General features: G+C 44.0%; 1 protein-coding gene across 1 annotated transcript in view; it reads right to left on the reverse strand.

Moving 5' to 3' along the window:
• LOC138515493 (uncharacterized protein C4orf17 homolog) overlaps positions 1-20536 on the reverse strand; it is a 698631-nt gene that overhangs the window by 391929 nt on the left and 286166 nt on the right. Inside the window, exon 5 of the mRNA XM_069630308.1 lies at positions 8476-8598. Within this exon, the coding sequence (XP_069486409.1) occupies positions 8476-8598 (123 nt within the window). The remainder of the gene's footprint in view (positions 1-8475; positions 8599-20536) is intronic.

Here is a 20536-nt window from a genome sequence, read left to right on the forward strand (position 1 = left end):
TCTTTAGTCCAATAATTTGCTGGGCTACACTGAGATTGAAAGCCCCTCGTCAAATTCCTATATCTCTTTTAATTTCTCACTTTCGCCATAGTGTTCATCGAATCTTGCTTTCAGATTTTCTGCTTGCACTAAGTTGTGTCCCCAAAGGGCCCATTTACACTAAAGCCCATCTTTTGCCAATGCAGATCACAAATCTTGTCGATTAGCTGTGTAATCTTTGCATTTAATATTTCTGCCAGTTGATATATTGATGCCATTGGCGGGTTTGCAAACGTGTCACTGGGTTTTATATGTTTCCAAAGATTTTTAGTGTTAAGAGAAATCAAACCAAGTTGATATCTGAGACAGGCCACCGGCGTGGCCAAAGGCAGGCCCAGGACGCTGTGCCACAATATAACCTTGTAGACATCGAATCAAAATTACCCAGCAGATGATACACCTCTAATTCATAACTTAACATGGGGATCATTTTGGTCTCATAAAACCTGATTACCGGTTGTATAGAAAATTTACAAAATTGATTTTCTACGGTGTTATAATTGGGGTAAAAAATACATTACTTTGTTATAAAAGAAATCCCTTATTGACTATGTATTCATTCATTAATTAATTTGAAAACCTAAGTACTTTAGTTCTGTAACCTCCTCTGAAATTTCCTCATTCAGTTTCGAATTTGATTTTTCCAATTTGCATCCCGCTTTTTTAAGTGGCATTATGTTCAAAGTAAACAGGAGTATGTTCTTATATGAGAAAACTGACATATATTGCTGCAGCCAGCATGGGTATGTATGGGCATAGCCAGGATGAAATGTTTTTTTATACTGGCATATATTGTGGGTTAAGGCATCATGAAAATGCTTCTGTTCTCTGTTGGTGAATTGAATCTATTGGATTTTCTCATGAGCAGCCCAATAAAACCAATTGAAAACTGTTTGTCTTTTTACCCTGTTTTTCATTAAAAGTGTAGTGTAAAATGCACCATTTTAACCCCTCATTCAAAAAATGTTCTCCTTCAGAATCCCTTTGGATGGTTCAGGCTTCCTCACTGTGCTCGGTCGCAGGGCATATTTGTGGGAAATTCACCAGCCACCACTGCAACACAGCACCATCCAGTAGCCATCCCTGCAAGTTCATCTCGAGTTCAGAGCCAGACAGGCAAGGCTGCAACTGCTTCTTGGCACCAAGATTCTTTATGTTTGATATACAAGAGGTTGGTGTAAGGTGTATGACATTTGTCTTGCATATGTCTGTTGAGTCCACATTTCTGATAGAGAGCTCTTGCCCCATCATGCTTTGGGAATGCATCTGTAAGAGGGTGACTAGTTTTGATGGTTAGCGATAAACTGGGAACCTCATGAACACTCTGGGATACATGATGCAGCATGTACGTGGCAGGTTTGCTACATTGACAACATTCAATTTATCACAGAATTATTGCTTTTCAGGGTAACACCTTCCTTGGACCCTCATTGCTGTTCCCATTATACTGGTTGTGTTCATTGTGTATGTGCATTGCCAGTCCAATGCTCTGCAGGGTCACAGCCAGGGTATGCATTGGCTCTCATTTTGGGACTTGACACTGGCAAAAGGACAATCGACTACTCACCGGGGTCGGCTTGTCTGCTAGCTTAGATCAATCAAATAGGATACAAGGCTAAACAGACATGGAGTCTTACCCATTCTACCCTGCCTGATTAGAGGAACAGAAAAGACACCATCTCATAATAGAAGACAATGGGCCTCATTACACGGTAGGCGGTGGACCAAGGTGCTGTTAGCACCTTGGTCCATGCCGGTAAAATACCGGCACCGCCTTGGAGGAAAGGGGAATTACCGCCCTATTCCAAGGTTGGCGGGGCGGTAATTCCCCCTTCCCCCATTGCCCTTCCCCATTCCCATTTTTGCCCCATAGGGCATAATGGGAATGGGGAAGGTGCTAATTACGGTACCGCAAATTGCGGTACCGTAATTAGCACCCTGGTCCCTTTGCGGGTTGGTTTTTAATGCCTGCTAAAAAGCAGGCGTTAAAGTACCAACCCGCAAAGGGACCCCGTAGTAAGGCGGTAAGGGTTAACGGTCACCGGTACCATTACTGGGGACCGTTAACCCTTACCGCCTTCCGTGTAATGAGGCCCAATGTTTTAGCATTGATATTAAAGGCCAAGTAGAATATAGCACCCTGAATGGGAGAAGCAAATAGTTTCCTATATCATATATCCTGTGAGGATATATTATTTTATGTTTAAGTATAGGTAAGCAAATATAGTAGTGTGATACATGCTTAAGGGCAGTGCAGAATACAATACTTTAGCCAGCAACTCTAGTGCTTAACCATGCAGGAGCATACTCAAGTGCTTTAGTGCTCGAAGAGGCTGCTAACGGCCTATGTTATCATTGTAGTGGAAAGCAGCTGAATATAACATTGCAGCACTTGAGGTAACGCCCCAGACATATGTTTAACCATATAATGTACCATATATCACAGCAAGGCGCTAGGCAGCTTAACAATATCATATCAGGCATGCATAACATAAGTAGTGTAGCTGGATTTATCAGTCCCGTTAATTCCTCCCCATGTGCACTAATAGCCATTATAAGTAGGCCATGGAAGCAATCTGCACACCATTTTCATTTTAGTAAGAGATACAGCAACTCGCATGGAAGCTAATAGGAGCAGCTCCTGGTGCTGAAGCCTTGGGCAGGGACACTCAGGGCATGTTAGATAGATACATGCTCTTTGAGCTGTTCCTGATATTTTTGGGATTCTACTGATAATTCGGCACTGGGGTTCTATTGATAAATAAGCCAAAGGCATATGGATGGGTCCAGCTAAAACTGTTTATCATAGACCCGATGAATATGGGAGGAGCTTAGAAGTCTCAAGCCAGAAGCTGGGGGTTTCATCTGAGAGTGGACGCATTTAGGTAAGAAGGGGAATTCCAAAGTGGGGAGCCCTATAAACATACTGGCAGCCCACAGACCCAGGCTGCTGCTGGCGCTGAGGCTAGGGGGGACAGCGACTGCGAGCTCTGGGTATCACCTAAATGCAATAGTTGCTTTTATTCTTTGCAGTGCTGACGTTGAACTGTGTGCAATCCTGGTCCTGTGGCATTGTGCTTGGCTTCGTATATGTTAGATACACAGATTGATTCATTGAATTATGCATCTTGGTTTGTTTTAAAAGTAATAGAAATGGTTTGAGAACCTTGACACCTGTCAGAACGTCCATCATGCACCGAGGGATTTACTATTTAGAAAGTGAATTGACGTTACCAAAAAGGTTTTGCTAAAGGAAAGTGATTTGAGACCCATTGTGGTCATTGTGATGTTGAACTCATGGAACCCAATTTATGGAACTCATGCTGACGTCGCAACAAGGAAATGGGGGAATTTGTGACTGTAAATAAAACGCTCATTTTTATACTTTGACGTTGGTTATTCTAGTCTCTGGTATATTATTGGCCCTGGGCCATGGACTATTGTGGGGATAGCTTATCAGAAGCATTGTAGTATTTGTTCTCTCTCTCTCTCTCTCTTTCCTTCTCTCTCTCTCTCGCAAAATAGTCCCAGAGAAATAACTTAGGACAATTCAATCTTTATTGGGTACGTCACAAATTCCCTTGTCTGCTCAGATCTTAGCTGCTCCAACACCCTCCACGCAAACCATATGGAAGATACTGCTGACCTTCTCCTTCCAGGTTTCAGTTTCAGGGGCTCAACCCAGCCCCCCTCTTTGGCAACTGTCTCCTTCCAGTTGTTTTCCAGGCAAATGGTACCCTGGCCTTTAGGTCATTACACCTTTTGTGTAACTTTGCCATCTCGGGGCATCATTTCTGCAGTCCCCAGTTTATAACGGACCTCTGTCAATAAGTCTTCCGCTGGTGTGGATTCCCTGTGTTGGGCATCAGAAAGCAATTCAGCATGTGCCACAACCTCAGCTGACATTACTGTTGCTCCGCCTCTGTAGATCGGTGGTTACGCATCCTCGTTTTTGGCCCCGTTGATTGTTCTTTGTCCTCTTGCCTGTTGTAGCCCTCCTCCTCCCTGGGATGGCAGTAGGAAAGGAATCATTTATAATGGATTGCATTTTTAAAGAAGGCCGCAGCTAAGTTTCCTGTTTCCGATATGCACTATTTATGCATATATTTATGCATATTTATGGTGTATTTTGGAGGACTTACCATTTGGTACTTGCCCCAAAAACGGTTAACAATAAAGGTAAATCTGCAAGAAAAGGCAGATTTATTGCTCAGTATTGTTTATTGTCAGTAATTCCACCAGACAGAACTACCATTAATTCAAAGCCGTTTGAAATATGGCCATGGGCTGGCAATATGGCAGAATTCCACCATTTTCATTGGCACCTACAATAATTCCATCTGGTGGAATGATCTTGTTCTTTAATGCTCAGCTTGTAATGAGGTCCATTGTATCTTTAGTTCAGAGATCACCCCATGTTATTGCTGTTATAAGGGATTCTAAAGCTGATGCATAAAGATAATGAATACAATCAACCTGGAGACAGTATTCTCACTAAAATAGATACCCGTTTCTCTATTTTTCTCCACCGGAGTATTTTCCTCCCAGAGTATGTAAACATCTATATAACAGGTGTTTAATGTCTGATTGTGTGAATATTGAAGATGTGGCCCGTGCCACTCTAAATTAAGCAGCGATGCAAAATTGCAAATGATGCCTCCCTCAAGCTCATTAATGATTTCCAATAACTAAAAGTTGTCATCAACTTCCTATAGGTTCAACAATCAGCCAGTGAGAATACCCAAATAATGTGTGAACATTTTATGAAAATGCGATTCGGACATTATGTATTTTCATTTAAAAAAGGATTGTTTTGTATTCTATTGTAGTCGTCATTCATATAGCGCCTTTTCCCATTTGCATGGCGTCAAAGCACTTTATGGTTGGAACGACCTCACAGGACCGTAGTCCAGATACGAGAACATTTCTTCTAAGAGTAGACGTAAAATGTGTGTGTGCATTTGTCCGAGATTAGGTTTTAGGAGGGCTGGCTAGGCTCCAGTAAGCAGCCCACGAGACCGGCACGTGGGCAGGTGCTGAAGGTGGTCACGGCAGAGCACTAGTGCGGGCCTCATTAGGACCCAGGCGGTAAGGGGTTTACGGCGGCATAAACAGCGCCGACCCTTACCGCCTGATTCCGTGGTCCCTTAGCGCCATGGAGGATTTAACACCTGCTTTTAGCAGGTCTTAAAATCCATGGCGCTAAGGGACCTTGTTGTTAATTACGCCACCGTAATTTACGGTGGCGTAATTAACGCCTTCCCCACTCCCATTATGCCCTATGGGGCAAAAATGGGAATGGGGAAGGGTAAATGGGTTAATGGGGACTTACCGCCCCGCCAACCTCGGAATGGGGCGGTAAGTCCGCCAACCACCATGGCGTAAACATAGTTTACGCCATGGCGGTAAAGGTACGACCCAGGCGGTAACTTACCGCCTGGGTCGTAATGAGGCCCATGTGCACACAGCTAGAATGAATTTGTCGTAGGTTGTCGCTGTATTCTAATAGCAGAGGTGATGAGGCAAGACTGGTGTTTCAGTGCGAAGAATGATTCCAGTATTGGGAAACACAGTTTTAAAGAAATTATTAACCATTTTAAAGACCAGAAAGGGGACATATAAAATGGAAGCACATTAAAACAATGAATGATGCAAATTAAAAATCATTTGAACCATGTTGAATGTAGACATTAAGCATGCAGGAACTTGCTCCAGCCAGTTTCGAAACTGTCTAAACTATGTGGGCTCTATTTGATCAAACGGTTTCTACTATTTGGAGCTGCTGGCATCAACCGGATCCAACAATACATACAGCAAAAGTGAGCTGAGGACTTTTGGTAAAGCATAAAATATCTCTGTGTGAAAAGGAAGTGAGAAAATATTCAGAGAAAACTATTACTTAGATCTCTATACACTATCGATGCATTCCAAACCATCAATTACAAATGGGTTCTTCGGGTATTCAGTGATATCATGTCTACACAATATCGAGGAGCTATCATTTGGTAAATCATCATAGTTGAATATGAAATACATAAAGAATTTAAGACAGCAACAACAGCACACAGCTTGGAAAAATATACAACATTGAAACATATTCGTACAAATATCTGTGATATTTTCTTTGACAATGAAAACTCAAATAATGAAAACCTATTGGGCCTCATTACGAGTTTGGAGGCAGCCATGGAGCTATTAGCACCATGGCTGCCTCCAAACCGGGCTCCTTTACCGGGTTCCCAGAATGGGGACTTACTGGATCATTCCGACATAGGAGGACCTGGTAAATCCTCTTGCAGGAACCATTCCCATTCCCATTTGAGCCCCTATTCCCTCTTCCCCTCGCGGGACCCGGCAAAGACGTCTGGTTTCACCAGATGCCTGGTCCGGGTCCCGCAAAGGGAACCTTGTAATACGTGCTCCCGGAATGAAGGGGGCCGGTCCCGTACCGGCCCCCTTCATTCTGGGAGCGCAAGGGTCGTACTGAGGCCCATTGTGTACTAAAACAAAGGAAAAGGATTTTGGTAATTGGGTTCACCAATTATCCAACTTGAATATGAGTAACATATCCAAAACAGCATAAGAAAATAGGGCAACAACCGAAAATTCAGTCAATCAATTTTCATTCCCATTTAGCGCCTGGAGAATGTGCCTCAGAGGTAGAGGTGCGCGGTATACATCAACACATTTAACAATCGATACTTTTATGCTGTGCGCCCACTAACACAAAAAAGGTATTGCCTCCCACATTTCTTTCAACACTCTCAGGATATAACCGCAAAATGGCTAGTTTTCTATGTGTTTTTTGGGGCTGGAAAATGGTGTCCGCTTGTGCCCAGAGAAAAATGGAAATCCATATCCCTAATTCTACATAACCATCTCCCCATGAGGGTGTAACGTCATCAGTTTTCCATTCCTTATATAGCTTAAAACATTGGACAGTATCTGATGAAATGGATTCGACAGCAAATCACGTGGGCAGGAGAAAATGTGATTTGGCAACAACGTGTGCTGTTAGACTTCACATTTGCACACTGACTGCAGAATAGTTGCCAGTCTTGGACCCTAATGCATCTGCATTCTGCTCTAGCCGGTGCTGCACGCTCCTTGCAACCTCTAGCCACACATTAGACAACTTCTCTTGTTTTCATGTCATGTATTTTGATTGAATTGTGTCTCTTTGTGCTTTGTATAGCTTTATTTTATTGTATAATGTTATTAGATCTTTCTTCGCTGTCCAATCGATTTTGCCTGATTTCAACCAATGGATGCATTTTTTAGGAATCGTTTTTTATCCCCTGACGAACCACCCAAATAGATAGATGTGTGAGACAATCGTCTGGGGAGAAGTTTCGTGCATGTTGCTCCTCTCTACAGCTGGCTCTGATCACCATGGTCAGTGATGCCTTTGTAACTCTGCCCAGGGCATTTCCACGAGCAGCAGTTGTGACAAATCACCTGCTCAGTCCTCGTCACAGTGCTGCCTGCAGCTCTTCTATTGGCTTAGGATGCCCTGACTGCATGGTCCACTGAGTTCTTTCCCAATCCGCCTGTGATATTATGATATGATATGATATGATATGGCATTTGTATATGGCATTCAGGGCTGTTCTCACTCTGCACCTCACAGGTTAGAGAACGGGGACACCCTTGTCATCGCCCTCTGTTCTTGGGGGGAGGGCGTGGGGGTGCGGTCTGCTGCACTTAGAGGTTAGAGGGCATTGGAGTACACTGGGCACCATAAGAAATGAGTTTGCCATAAGGGGTATTGCAGGTTCCAGCAAACCCTTATCTGATGATTCCATCGCTCACTTCCCCCACCATTCACCCAGCCTTCCCATCTACACTACTCCTACTTATATATCGTATGCAGTACTTCCAGTCTTTACAGGCATGGCTCCTATCCTAACCTCTGACGAATAGTCATCTCAAACCTCTAGGTGAGCACGGCAGAGCGAAACAGTTGCATCTGCTTAAGAAGAGTGAAAACCATCCATGTAAGACCTAGGATTGAGAATAGGAATGCATTTTCACCTATTACTCAAAGAGTTAGTTAGCTGGTTCCTTAAAAGACAATTATCTTTGAGCCGAGTGACACTGGGTTCTTTTAAGAATGATTTAAAAATCCACTAGCACGACATTTGAAAGATACATTCACCCTTAGCTATGACTAGTAAGTGTTTCATCTAGGCCTGCAATGTGTTGGCTGCAGCCAGTTGGCTTTTACGAAATGGGGTGGGAAACAGTGACCAAAGAAGTAATCAAGTGGCAGATGGCCCTAATCATACTTAAGATCAAATGATTATAAACCACTCTTCAGTGGACACTCATATTAAATGGAGGTAGAGATGGAAGGATGGGCAGATGTCTGTCATTTTAGAGAATATTACATGGAGTCCTACAATCTTAAAGAGATGTATTCCTTTTCAATCTTACCTGACATTTGATGGCTAGGACCCCCTCATTTTGAGATGGATTTCTGAGCAATTTGTTTCTGCTCTGCATTGATGTCCGACTCATTGCCCGAGAGGGAGGGGCACTCTTCTTTGGTGAATCTTCCTACCATAAAAATAGAGAATCATTTCAGTGGCAGGACATTTCATGTTTGATGTAATAACTGGCTACGAACTCAACTGCAATATAAGGAGACCACATTTTGATAAGTCAGTCAATGTAAACAATCAAAGCGGCAATGCCTTTTAAGGCACCAAATCTTGTGATGAACTATTATTTTTCTCTTTTCTTATGTATGTATATTTCAACTTAGTTATCATATCATTACCGGTTCACAATATGCCTAGTTAGCATATTAAGGCTGTTTATCAGCAAACCCACTCAGCATATTATTACCAGTTTACTTTAGGCCCTGTTAGCATTGCCATGTTCCATTATAACCAGTTGGCACTTTCTGGAAGATTTCAAGTCCACCCATTAGCACATCATTGTTATTTTACAACATGCCAACTTTCCACATCATTTCCGGTTTCTGCTTAGCCACAGATCATGACCAGTTGTATTATGTTCCCATCGTCCAACATTGCCTGGCCTTAAATTCCTTCTCCCAGCAGGTTTTACTTTCTTCTGCCTGTCTTAGAGCAACAGGAGGCCAGTGTTTACCACGGTGCTCTGAGGATTCAACAGGTACGAGGCTGCAGCCATCAGTGAACAGAGCAGTGAACACCCTGTTTCCCAGGCAGTGTCTGCCATTGGTTTGCAGGCTTAAATCCAACAGGTGTGGGAGGGGCTTCTGGCAACAGCAGCGCAATTCCAGCCACCACTAGCAGCAGAAATGGGATCATCACCCCTGCACTGCTAACTGCGTGCCTAACCCAAAGAGCACATATGGTTGGTCTAAGTGTTGGCACAATAACAACATTTACACTAGCTTTAACACTAGAACTTAAACCAGAGAAAATACGGTCAGTGCAAATCCCTTTGTGCCAATGCTAAAACCAATGTACAACTGGTAGTTATTCTCGCTCTACAACAAGCATTTCAGGCCTCCCACAAAAGTAGTCATAGACAGGAACTTTTGAAAACCCCAGTTTACACTCAATTGCACATGCCAAATCATGAAAGGTCATATCACGATATGCTATGTCATATAGTGGTATTTCATGATATTTAATGTCATTTATTTATTATAATGCTCTATTGCAGTACCCCACCTATCACCAAGAGCACCTCAGAACCCAGGGTATGAGGGTATAGGGACAGTGAGAAGGAGTAACGGGTATCCTCAGGTGGGTGAGATAATGATGATGATGATGATTAGGTGCTGTAGACCAATCAGAACAGGAATATTTTCAGTTCTCTTCTGAACATGTTGAGCGCATGTTGTTGTTGAAGTTGAGATGAGATGGGAAGATACGAAGAGAGTTTGATTCAAATGGATGAGATGTGATACTGCAGGGATCTGCTCCCAAACAATTGTGTCTTTGCTCCTGGGTCACTAAAAAATTATGACCAGCCAACCTCAAGTGCCCAGCTGGTTGGTGATGCAGGATGAGTGTGAGGATATGCCATGCAGAGATTGCTTTGCACCACAAGGCAGCGGATCTTAAAGTCTATCCTGGACTTGACAGCCAGTAAAGGGACCCCACTGCAGGTGTTATGTGGTTGCTGCGCTTCAGATTGAGGCTCATTCTTGCAGCATTGCTTTTGCTCCTTTGCATCTTATGTAAGGTCTTTGCCGAGCGGTCTACACACATTCTGTTGCAGTGCTCGAGTCTGGACATGACTACTAAATACACTTTGGCAATCTTGTGGGTGATTTGAAAGAATTCAAGGATCTGCTGAGGAGGCCAGGGGTGTGGAAAAACGATTTTGTTATCCCAGCAATTTACAAGGTAAATGAAAGGTTAATATTCAAAACAACATCTAGCTTTCGAGTTTCAATTTTTGGCTGAGATCTTTGGCCCAGTGGAATCAAACAATTGAATGGTGGTGCACTTGAGGAGCTTGGCCATACTTTTACATGTGTTTTTGCTGTATTAAGGCAGATGTGGATTGAAGCTATCTGGGCCTGAACACACGACAGGCATTCTCCTACCAACTAGTAGCCTCCATTGGCTCTTCCAGATTGATAAGGAGAAGCGTCGCTGCAGTGTACATGTGGATCCCATGTTTTGTGATGATGGCTGCTAAGAGGGTATATGCATATTCAATAGGTTTGGAAACCATGAAGAGCCTTCAGGGAACCCAGACAAGATCGTTCTAGTGTGGGATGGCAAAGGATCCATTCTCAATTGGTGTGTTCTGTCAGACAGAAATTATTTGAACTGGTGGAGAGATGGAGCTGACACATCCACTTATTATTGAAGGCACTTGACAAGAATGCCATGATTTACAGCTTTGAAAGTCAAAGGAGAGTTTAGAGGGCGTAAGGCAGAAGACTTGCCCTGGCCTCTGGTGGAGAACAGGTGCTCTGGAACAACCATGATAGTGATCTCAGTTTGCCTCTATGGGCATAAACATGATTGGTAATCAATTAGGAGACTGTTCTTTGCTATGGTTCATACGCTGGTTGGCTATATTTTCTTTAATGGCCTACCTGATCGGTTGAACTCCAGGGGTGTCACAGAGTCCTTTGCCTTGATGCTGTAACCTCGTCTCCCCTACAATACTTAACAGCAGCCGAATAAGCTAAGAGCCCAAGGGAGTCTCTCAGGGTGAGGGTTGGTTTGGTTGGTGGTGGCTTCTGCCCTGGGAGCAGCGCCTTGTATGTGGTTGTCTTTAGCTGGTTCCATAATCCACACTGAAATCTGCAAGGAGAATGATGAAGGGAAATTACTGTATCCTGCCCCTACCACTTCTCAGTGTTGGCTCGTAGTATGGATACACACCTGATAGTGGACTGTGAATGGGGCCTGGTAGATAGCAGATGGCCTTACTTTGCTGTGCCCAGCAGAGTAGCACCCACAGAGAATGAGGCATCTAATCACAGTAGCTGCTTCCCCCATTTGGCATTCCTGTGAAGCTGTGTTAGCTTGCTTTCACTCCACAAATCCATTTATCTGGATAAGGATAGAGCTTGTGGGTCATACAAATTTATATCTGAAGGGTAGGTCTCAGTTATTGCCATCCCATGCCCCTCTGTAATGTCTTAGAATGCATGCCTTTGGTATGCTTTGGTTGGTGATTATAAGGAAATTTTTTATCAACTACTCTATATCTTCTTGAGCCTCGTAGATGCTGACAAATTTTCAGAGTGCAATGAGTGTCAGGAGAGATCACAACCGGTAACTCGAAGGCCTGACAACAATCCACGATAAAACTGGGTAATGTTGTTTGCTTGTTCTCTTCTTCTGTAGGTGTCCATTCATCCAGGTGAGAAGAATGATGCCTGGAGTTCCCCGAAGAACTGGTGCTCCTTCTAGGTTGCATTTCAACAAAGACTGCCACATGCTGTGGTGAGAAGGGGCCCTGAATAGGCTCTGGCCCTATCCTTAGATGATCACGAAACCTTCAGGTCTGGCACAGGATAAGAGAGCAAGCTTGGATTTATGGTGGTTGTGCTTCCTGAGATTTTCCATATGAAATGCCTAAGCTTACTTCCCTAGTGTACCAGAGGGGTTTCACAGGGCCGGAATAGCTGCCTGAGTATTGCAATCCTAGTGCTGCCAAGACATGTTCCTGGACTTTGCATGTGCAGGGGAGTACAGAGAGGGTTCAGTAGTTAGCCATACACTTCAGATTGGCGTTTAGCTTTACAAGGAGAGGTGTGGTGAACCCATGTTTCAGTCCTTGTGAAACTTCCCTTGGGTAAGGAAGGACATCATAATGCTTTTAACACTGGGGCAATCAGAGGGAAGCCCAGTATTGCCACACTGGCGTTCCACGAATCCAGTAATGAAAATGAGGGTTTGAAAGATCTGAGTACCTTGGAGATATCGTAGACTAATTTAAAGGCCAAGGTAAAGAACATTGGCTTTTTGAGCTCTTCGCTTGGTGGGGTCAGATTTAGAGGTTTTGATGATGCAGTGGATGCTCGAAGGGTCCGATTCTTCTTCAGAATACCTCTATGAGGTTGTTGGTGAGATTTTTCAAACAAGTAGGGATAGGTGTGTTTCCCTGGGTACGTAGACATTCTCAAACACATTTAAAACATCCCCTGTTGGAATTTTCATGTTAATAAGCTATTTTTACTCTGACTATAACTGTTTTGTAACTTCTATCATTAATCAGGCATGTCACCCACAATTTGCTATACGTTCTCAGTTACGACCGCAAGGTTATTTGAAATCTTTGAAAATCTTCTACCATTCATTGTTCATTTTTGGTAGAAGAGGAGACTTTAGGAAATCATTCTGTTAAACCTTGTCAATATTCTGTATTGGAGCAAGGGGCCAGGTACAGGTTTTACTAGAAGAGAGATATGACGATGTGGCCTGGTTGTCCTCATCACCTGGACTCATCTATGTTGTCCCAAGTTCTGAAGGCCAGCATTCAAGGACTACGCCTCTCAAAATTCACCCCAGGAAAAGGAGAAGAACTCAGACAAAATCCAGGTGTGTGTGTCACCTACAGAGCTGGGAGAGGAATATAGAAAACTGCCTCTTGTCCCTAAGGTCTGTGAGGACACAGGAGAAAACGATCCTTGCTCCAAATCGGGTAAACGACTGCTCCGAGAACAAATGCAACTCCTGTAGTCCCACTGCTCTACCAATGGAAATCCTAGACATGACATGGAAAATGTTCTTGAAAAGGGAAATGTTTTCTTAATTTACCACACTAAAAGGAAGTCATTACATACAGATGGTATGTAGTACCTGCAGATGCACATACAGATGTTGGCCACAGGAGAGAGCCAAAACAAACACCAAGTGGTGGGTGTGGGAGGGGGTAGGGACTCTTACAGCCACTGTAGAGAACGCTCCTTAATGGATTACACGATGGTGGTGGACCTATTTGAAGATTTCTTCCCAGATTTCAGAACTACAGGGAGTCCCATTGACTGATCATGGTGCTCAGATAGCTCATGTGACCCCACTCATCAATCTGGGTAAGAACAGTTATCCCATGTCCTACATGAGCAACAGCCCTCAGCGAAGCAGTTTGAGACAGTTCCAGAGTACAGGGCTAGCGAGGTGCAGAGTTGGAGTAAGGAAGCAGCGAGTGAGCCCATGAATGAGATGAAGGTACCAGCACAAGGTGTCGACCAGAATTAAGGCGGCTGTAGAGGAGCAGGCAAACAGAGAGCAGGAGAGCAGGTTGCAGGTGGTCCATGGTAAGGAGTTGATAAGGAGAGATATCAGAAGGACTGTGGAGGACGTAAATGAGACTGAAGTGGTGAGTGATCAGTAAAGCAGAGGAGGAACGTGAACAGATTGGGGAAGAAGAGAGGTGGAAGATCAGTAAAGGAGAAAAAGATGGGGACAGGATTGCCAAAAAGGTAAACCAGGCAGAGAGGTGGAAGGTAGCACCACTGAAGAGGTGGCTGGCGGCTATACTTGGAGAGAAGAGGTAGAAGAGTGCCCTCAGCATGAGGCTGGAAGTGACAACAGTGGAGAAGATGAGGAGGCTGAAGGAGGTGAAGAGGATGGGTGGATGAATAACCCCTGGAATCAGGAGGAGAAGTAGTGTGACGGAAGTCAAGAGAAGAGATGAAAAGGAACATTGCAGTACTGAGGAAGTAGTTGAAAGAAGAGGGGATGAGTTTCAATGAGGAGAACTGCGAATACGCAGAGTTGGAATCTCTGAGCCAAAGGCATGTGACAGGAAGTTGGGCAGACGTACAAGCACATGGCTGCTCCTCCAGGAGATGGGAAGGGAGTCAAAGAAATGTAAGTAAGTAGAGCGAGAAGAGAGAAAGTGTCCCCTTTAGGCAAGAAAATAGTGCAACTCATTGAGAAGGTAGATGAGAACGGGGTGTTGGGATTGGAGTCAATACCTCAGAAGAGGGAGAAGAGGAAGGAATCCTGACTCAGCCTGTAGAGATGCCTGCATGGCAAGCCTTTTGGTATAAGCTCTGGGGCCTCATTTCCACCTCATCCAACCCTGCCACTACCCAGGCCACCCTAATGTGCAGGTACATTCAGGGCCCGGGGCCCATGTGAAAAGCTCCAGCTAGAGATGAGAAGAAGCAGAAAACAAAATGTATAGAAGAAGAGACCACAAGTTAATATCACAGGAATTAATGACTGGATTGAAGAGCACAAAACCTAGAGACTTTTGGTATAACCTGGTGGCACTTTCTTTTCTGGAATCTGGAAAATGTTATTGGACCCCTATAGCTTTGTTGAGCCCAACACTCATATTTAACACACCAATTGTACTACCATTGAACCCAATGGAACGCCATCCCATACAGTTAACAACAAATATAATAAAATGTGATATATACAGCTATCATATTGTATTGTATGTTCTGTTCATCACATATACGAGTGACTGCAAAGTAAGTTTGAATCTGATCAGGTAATGGTCTTACGGAGTGAGATGTATGGAGTCTAATAATCTAATGTCAGCGTTTAAAGACAACATTGGGTCAATACTGTGTCTAAGACTGTAAGTCGGTTTTTGATCTAACGCTAAGAACCATAAGCCTTTTGTGTCATCCAGGACTTATTTTTCCCCTGGTATATGTCCTACCTTTTTACACATTTGTGGAGTTTAAACCTAAAAGTATATATATACCACCAATAATAGTTCCATCGATTGATATCTTTCAGAGAGCCCTTCTTAAGAATGTATCTAAAATGTCTTTTAAAAAACTCCAACACCACAATCTTAAAAGACAACACCAAGGCATTGTTGGTATGCAAATCAGCACAAACACAAACCTTTTCTCCAGGAAATTATCTTTGTCTAAGAAGGCAGAGCTATTTTATAGATGGCTTAATCAACCCAATAGAGATATTTTGCAAGGCTGTCAGAACAACTATATACCTGGTTTCACCCTTATTAGGTCATGCTGGATAAAGTAGTGACACTAGGGCGGGCTGTTATGGTGGATAATTCTTGTCAGACTGTATTATCTGGGTTCGCTGACATCACAATAACTAAGGATAAGAGAAGCCAGACTGAGCCAGATATTCTGAACATTTTGAATCTGCTGGTTCTAAAAACCATGGTGTTGCACCCCTCTATCCCATATCTTTACCTCCTTCAACATGTACTACTAGAAATGCGTGTGATGGGCAGTCCAGAGTGGATGCTGATGTGGGATCTTTTTCTTCCTTCATGACCTCTAATGCCTGTTCTAAACCCTAAAACCATCCTTTTGGGACTGTTTGTCACAGTAAAATTGAGGTGCCACCTTTTGAGGATAAATCCTTGAGAGAACTAGTCATGGACCCAAGAACTGTTACTATCCCCAGTGTCTTGCCACCTCTAAGACTGGAAGCTGAAGATGGCCTGGCTTCAAGACAGAACTAGACGAGGTATCGTTAGGAGTCTGGATCTGAAGATTCTGCGTAGGATTAAGTTGGACAATTGGTGCTCGGAAGTTGATAAAGATTGTGAAGTCATTGGATGTGGCCATAGCAACCTCCCTACTTTGCTGGCAAATTGTAACAATTTTTCTAATCTTCCTCCGGACCCGAACCTGATTGTGGATTGTGGATAATTGTATGCCATGTGTTTTCTTTATGTGTGTTTTTAGTGTACCCTGAGATCTTTTGTTACACTCTTCTGTTCTGTTTTTTGTGGTGTCCTGATGCCTGCGGGCTCCAGTGCCTGATGAATAAATAAATGAATAAATGAAGGAATACATATATTCTATATAATATATCTATAATAAGTAAGAAGGAATAGTTGTTTCCACACAGCTTTTATTCTGGGGTCGCGTAATACTGTCAGTACAGATGGATTTCCCCTTTCCAGGTGTGGATATGCTTAGGTCAAATAAGCTATGAAGGTGCGGAAATACACTTTAGGGTGGCGTCTTCTGGTACTGTTGGATCTCCTAACAAATTGGACAATCTGGTCTTGGAAAGTTTCAGGATGGGGATCACATGGAATCATGGAACAATTGCAATAAAAAAGGCACACTTTCACGATGAATATGTGCAGAAAGAAAAATATCAAACAGACAGTGTGCCCTCACTCTGGATGTGTAGAAAGTCCTTGCCCTATCGATTCTGCACGTGAGCGAGTAACCATTGGATATCCTCTGCTGGGTTGTGCTCATTGCAAGTTGTTGTTTTGCTATTCTGTTTGTTGATTGTTGGCCCTGTCGATATTGTTGCTAGGAGAGGCCCCGCTTTGTAGGGCTTGATGTCCACAAGGTGGTTCCAAGTGTTCTTCCTGACAAGTTTGACTGCTCGCTCAGTTATTAGTTGAACAATATGCAGTCCTGTGAAATGCAATGCGTCCCACTTTCTGGAGAAATTGTGTAAAATGACTTGGTCCCCCGGATACAACAGTGGCTTAAGCAGCCACAGTTGTATCCGGCGGGACCAAGTCCTCCTTGGCTTCAGTGCAGTCATTCTCTTCTCTGGCTTCAGGCCTCTCCCATTGTCTCTGCAGGTGACGAGAAATAACAGAGGCACTAGCAATCAAGGCGGCGCTATACTCATACATTTCCTGACCCAATACATCAGACACGCTATCTGCATCTTTGATTGCTATAGTGGGAGGAACCAGGGGAAGTCGCATGTGCCATCCTGTTACCACCTCATGTGGGGTTAAATTGTGGTTGGACCGGGGTTATTGCACTGTGCGAACAAGGCTAAGGGAAGGCAATGGAGACAATTTTTGTTCAGCGTGTTTTTAGTTTAGGCTATATATAGGAGTGGGACAATGCCTCAATTTCTAAAATGTCCCCAAAGTAGGCGACGCTTTTTGCTTCTGTGTCTGCTGCTTTGTTGTGTGTGGGAGTGGCAGGGCCATTCGGGCCCCCCCACACCCATTCAGTTTAAGATGCATCACTTGCTCGACCAACAGTGGAGGACACTTCCTATTTTTGCCCCTGTGTACATAACCAGCCCCTGTGCTGATGACGACACAGGTGGGGCTGTTGGAGAGACACTTGGCATCCATCTTGGACACCTCCAACTCCATCTTTGGATTAGGCCTCACTGCGATACTACAAGAAGGCTTCTCTCCCCTCTGCAACACCGCGCACAGCGCTTGCAAAAGCCCCCACCTTTTCTCCCCGTCTCTGAAAGCCCTGCAGCTCCATTCTCACGCCTGAGCCAGAGGTAATTTCAACAGTATAAATGTAACGCCTCACCCTTCCTCTAAGATCACTGTCCTGTGCATGAACTGGCTCGAACCATGCCTTGCAAACACATCCATCTCCACAAAACCTGCCTATTCCCCTCCTCACCCCCGGTACTGGAAAATTACTGCCAATCCAACCCCATGGCCCTGATAGGCATGTCTTTTGATGTGCCAGAAATGTAACCCCAGTTCGATGCCCACCCCAGTGTGCCACGACTAATAAAAGCCAACCTCTGTCACAGTATATTGCACCTCAGAACTAACAAATGCCAGCATGCCCCCTAGTCTCTTTGATGCGCCTAGACCCACCCCATGATCAACGATCCCACCTGGATCGAGCCCTCCCAAGTTGTGATAAACCCCCAAAGACCCCAGTAAATAATGATGTGGTTGTAAGCTTAGAATTTATAGAGGATAATGATTTGCTCAAAGGAGCGTCAGTAACTGCTATTTAGTGCATGCTTGAAGCAAATTGTTATGTTAGATTAGCTAGGGCCCGTCCGGCTTCATCGTGACCTGACCCTCACCCCACCCAGACAGAGGCTGCTGGACCTCGTGGTATGAGTCCTCCTGCCAACTGAACAACCAATCCAGCGGGAGCAACATCATGTATTAAATATGTACCCAACTGTTTTATCCAATCCTGTGTCTATGTAGTCCCCTATGCAATGATGTCATGTATGACGCGATATTCTTACTTAAGCTGCCACCTTTGCCAGAGCGCTCTCGGGCAGCAGAGTTCTCTGGATGGCAAATTTTATATAAACGACTAACTCTTGCAGCCTGTCCTCCTGGTCTCATTCCCCGCTGAGGTGTGTTATATTCTTTTGTACCTTGGGCATGCAAGTCGGGGAGTGGGCCTACAGTTGCCCCTGATGGGATCCTCCCCCCTCGTGTGTGCTTGGCACTTTGCTACTGCTATACGCTCTGGGAGGTCTATTGACTCTATTAATCTGCCCAATGGCAGTGTGTGTGCTGCACCAGTGACCCATCAATACGCCAATGTGACAGCCCAGAATGTACTGTGGATGTCACGTAGGCTGAATCTGAACTGAATAGACTGTCACTTCCTTATCCCTGCTGTGTTCTAGTGCCAATATCAAGGCAACTAATTCTGTTGCTTGTGCTGAACAGTGTGATGGGAGACGTACACTTGCCAGCACCTTGCTCGTCCCGTCCTCTCTCAATTTTACGACTGCTGTCCCAATATGTCTTTCCCCAGTCGTTTGGTCAATCGCTGGCAACCCATCAATGTAAAGCACGTCTCCCGCCTCAAGTGCATTCTCCTGTACCTTGCGAGCATCACTGAATTCTTCTATGTTTGCTGTGCAGTCGTGTGCATAGTCACCCTCCTATAAAATGTCGGCGATGAACATGGCTTGGTTGACAAGTTTGCATCTCACTATCTTGAGAGCTAGGTTTGACAGTATTACCTCGTACCCTGAAGTTCTCTGTGTTCTCAATGTACTCTTCGGTCTTTCCAGTATTTCAAAGAGAGCATGCTCCATATAAGGAGTGGTGCTGCATCTCATGGTAATACTTGCTGATTTTTCCACTGCGAATGTGGCTGTAGCCAGTGCCTGCTTGCATGGATAGTGTCCTCTCATCACTTGGTCTAATTTCCCATTGTAGTATGCTAGAGGCTTGTGCCCCATGCTCGTCTTCTGTGTCAGTACTGCGGTCATAACCACTCTATCAGTGTGTGAGAATAGGAAAAACTCTCTTTGATAATCTATGATCCCTAACACTGGAGCTGTGCATATTGCTTCTTTTAGCTTTTCAAATGCTTCAGTCATTTCTGTTGTCCATTGTAATGTCTTGTCCCCCTTTTGCGCTTCCTTCATTGTACTAAATAAGGGCCTAGTGTAAGTGCTGTAGTCGAATATCCATGTGCTGCAATACTTACATAGCCCTAGGAACTGCTGCACTTGTCTCACAGTTGTGGATTTTGCTGTCCTTCATATTGCTTCTGCCCTTTCTGGTGTTACTCTTCTGCCGTTTTGCCAGATCATTTGTTCGATAAACAACACTCTGTCTGGCAATATTATAACTTGGCTTTTTCTACTTTGTACCCTTTTTCTGTTAGTACTGTCAAAATGTGTATCGAGTCTTTTCTGCACTGCTCCTCTGTCTTGCTGCAAATAAATATGTCATCTACATACTGTGTAACCGTGCTCTCCATCTGTACGTTGCCTAAGTCCATTTGGAGTACCATGTTGAATATGGAAGGTGATTCACAGTACCCTTGAGGAAGTGTTGTATGTTTTCAATTCTTATTTCTATAAAGAAATTAGGTTAAATCCTGTGAGTCTGGGTGTAATGGTATAGAAAAGAATACATTCTTCAAATATATGACCGTGAAGTATGCAGCTTCTGTGGGGATGCTACACAAAATTGTACCATTTGGTTAAGGAGGCGCAAGTCCTGTATAAAATGCCATAATCCCCCTCTTGCCTTTTTGACAGGGTACACAGCCCTGTTGCATGGTGATTTGGATGGCACTAGGATGCCCTGCTTCACTAGTGATGCAGTGGTCTCATAGATACATTTGTCTGCCTCTCTCTCCTAGTGGCTACTGCCTAACTTGTGGTAAAATGGCTCCTTCAGCTTTATCTTCACTGCTCCCATCCCTTTCAGAAGCCCCACATCATGGGGACTTGTGGTCCATAAAATGGTGGGGTCCTTTGCCAAATCTTCCTCAAGAAATGGCGCTGGTGCTTTCAGCATCATCACCATTCTCTGCAGTAACTCTCTGTAATATATTCTCACCCAATATATGATGTTCATTTTGAACACTACCTCGTGATCTGATCTGTTGTCCTTGAATAGT

The sequence above is a fragment of the Ambystoma mexicanum genome, chromosome 6q (genome assembly GCF_040938575.1).
Source record: "Ambystoma mexicanum isolate Mex_15411 chromosome 6q, UKY_AmexF1_1, whole genome shotgun sequence".
NCBI classification, from domain to species: Eukaryota; Metazoa; Chordata; class Amphibia; order Caudata; family Ambystomatidae; genus Ambystoma; species Ambystoma mexicanum.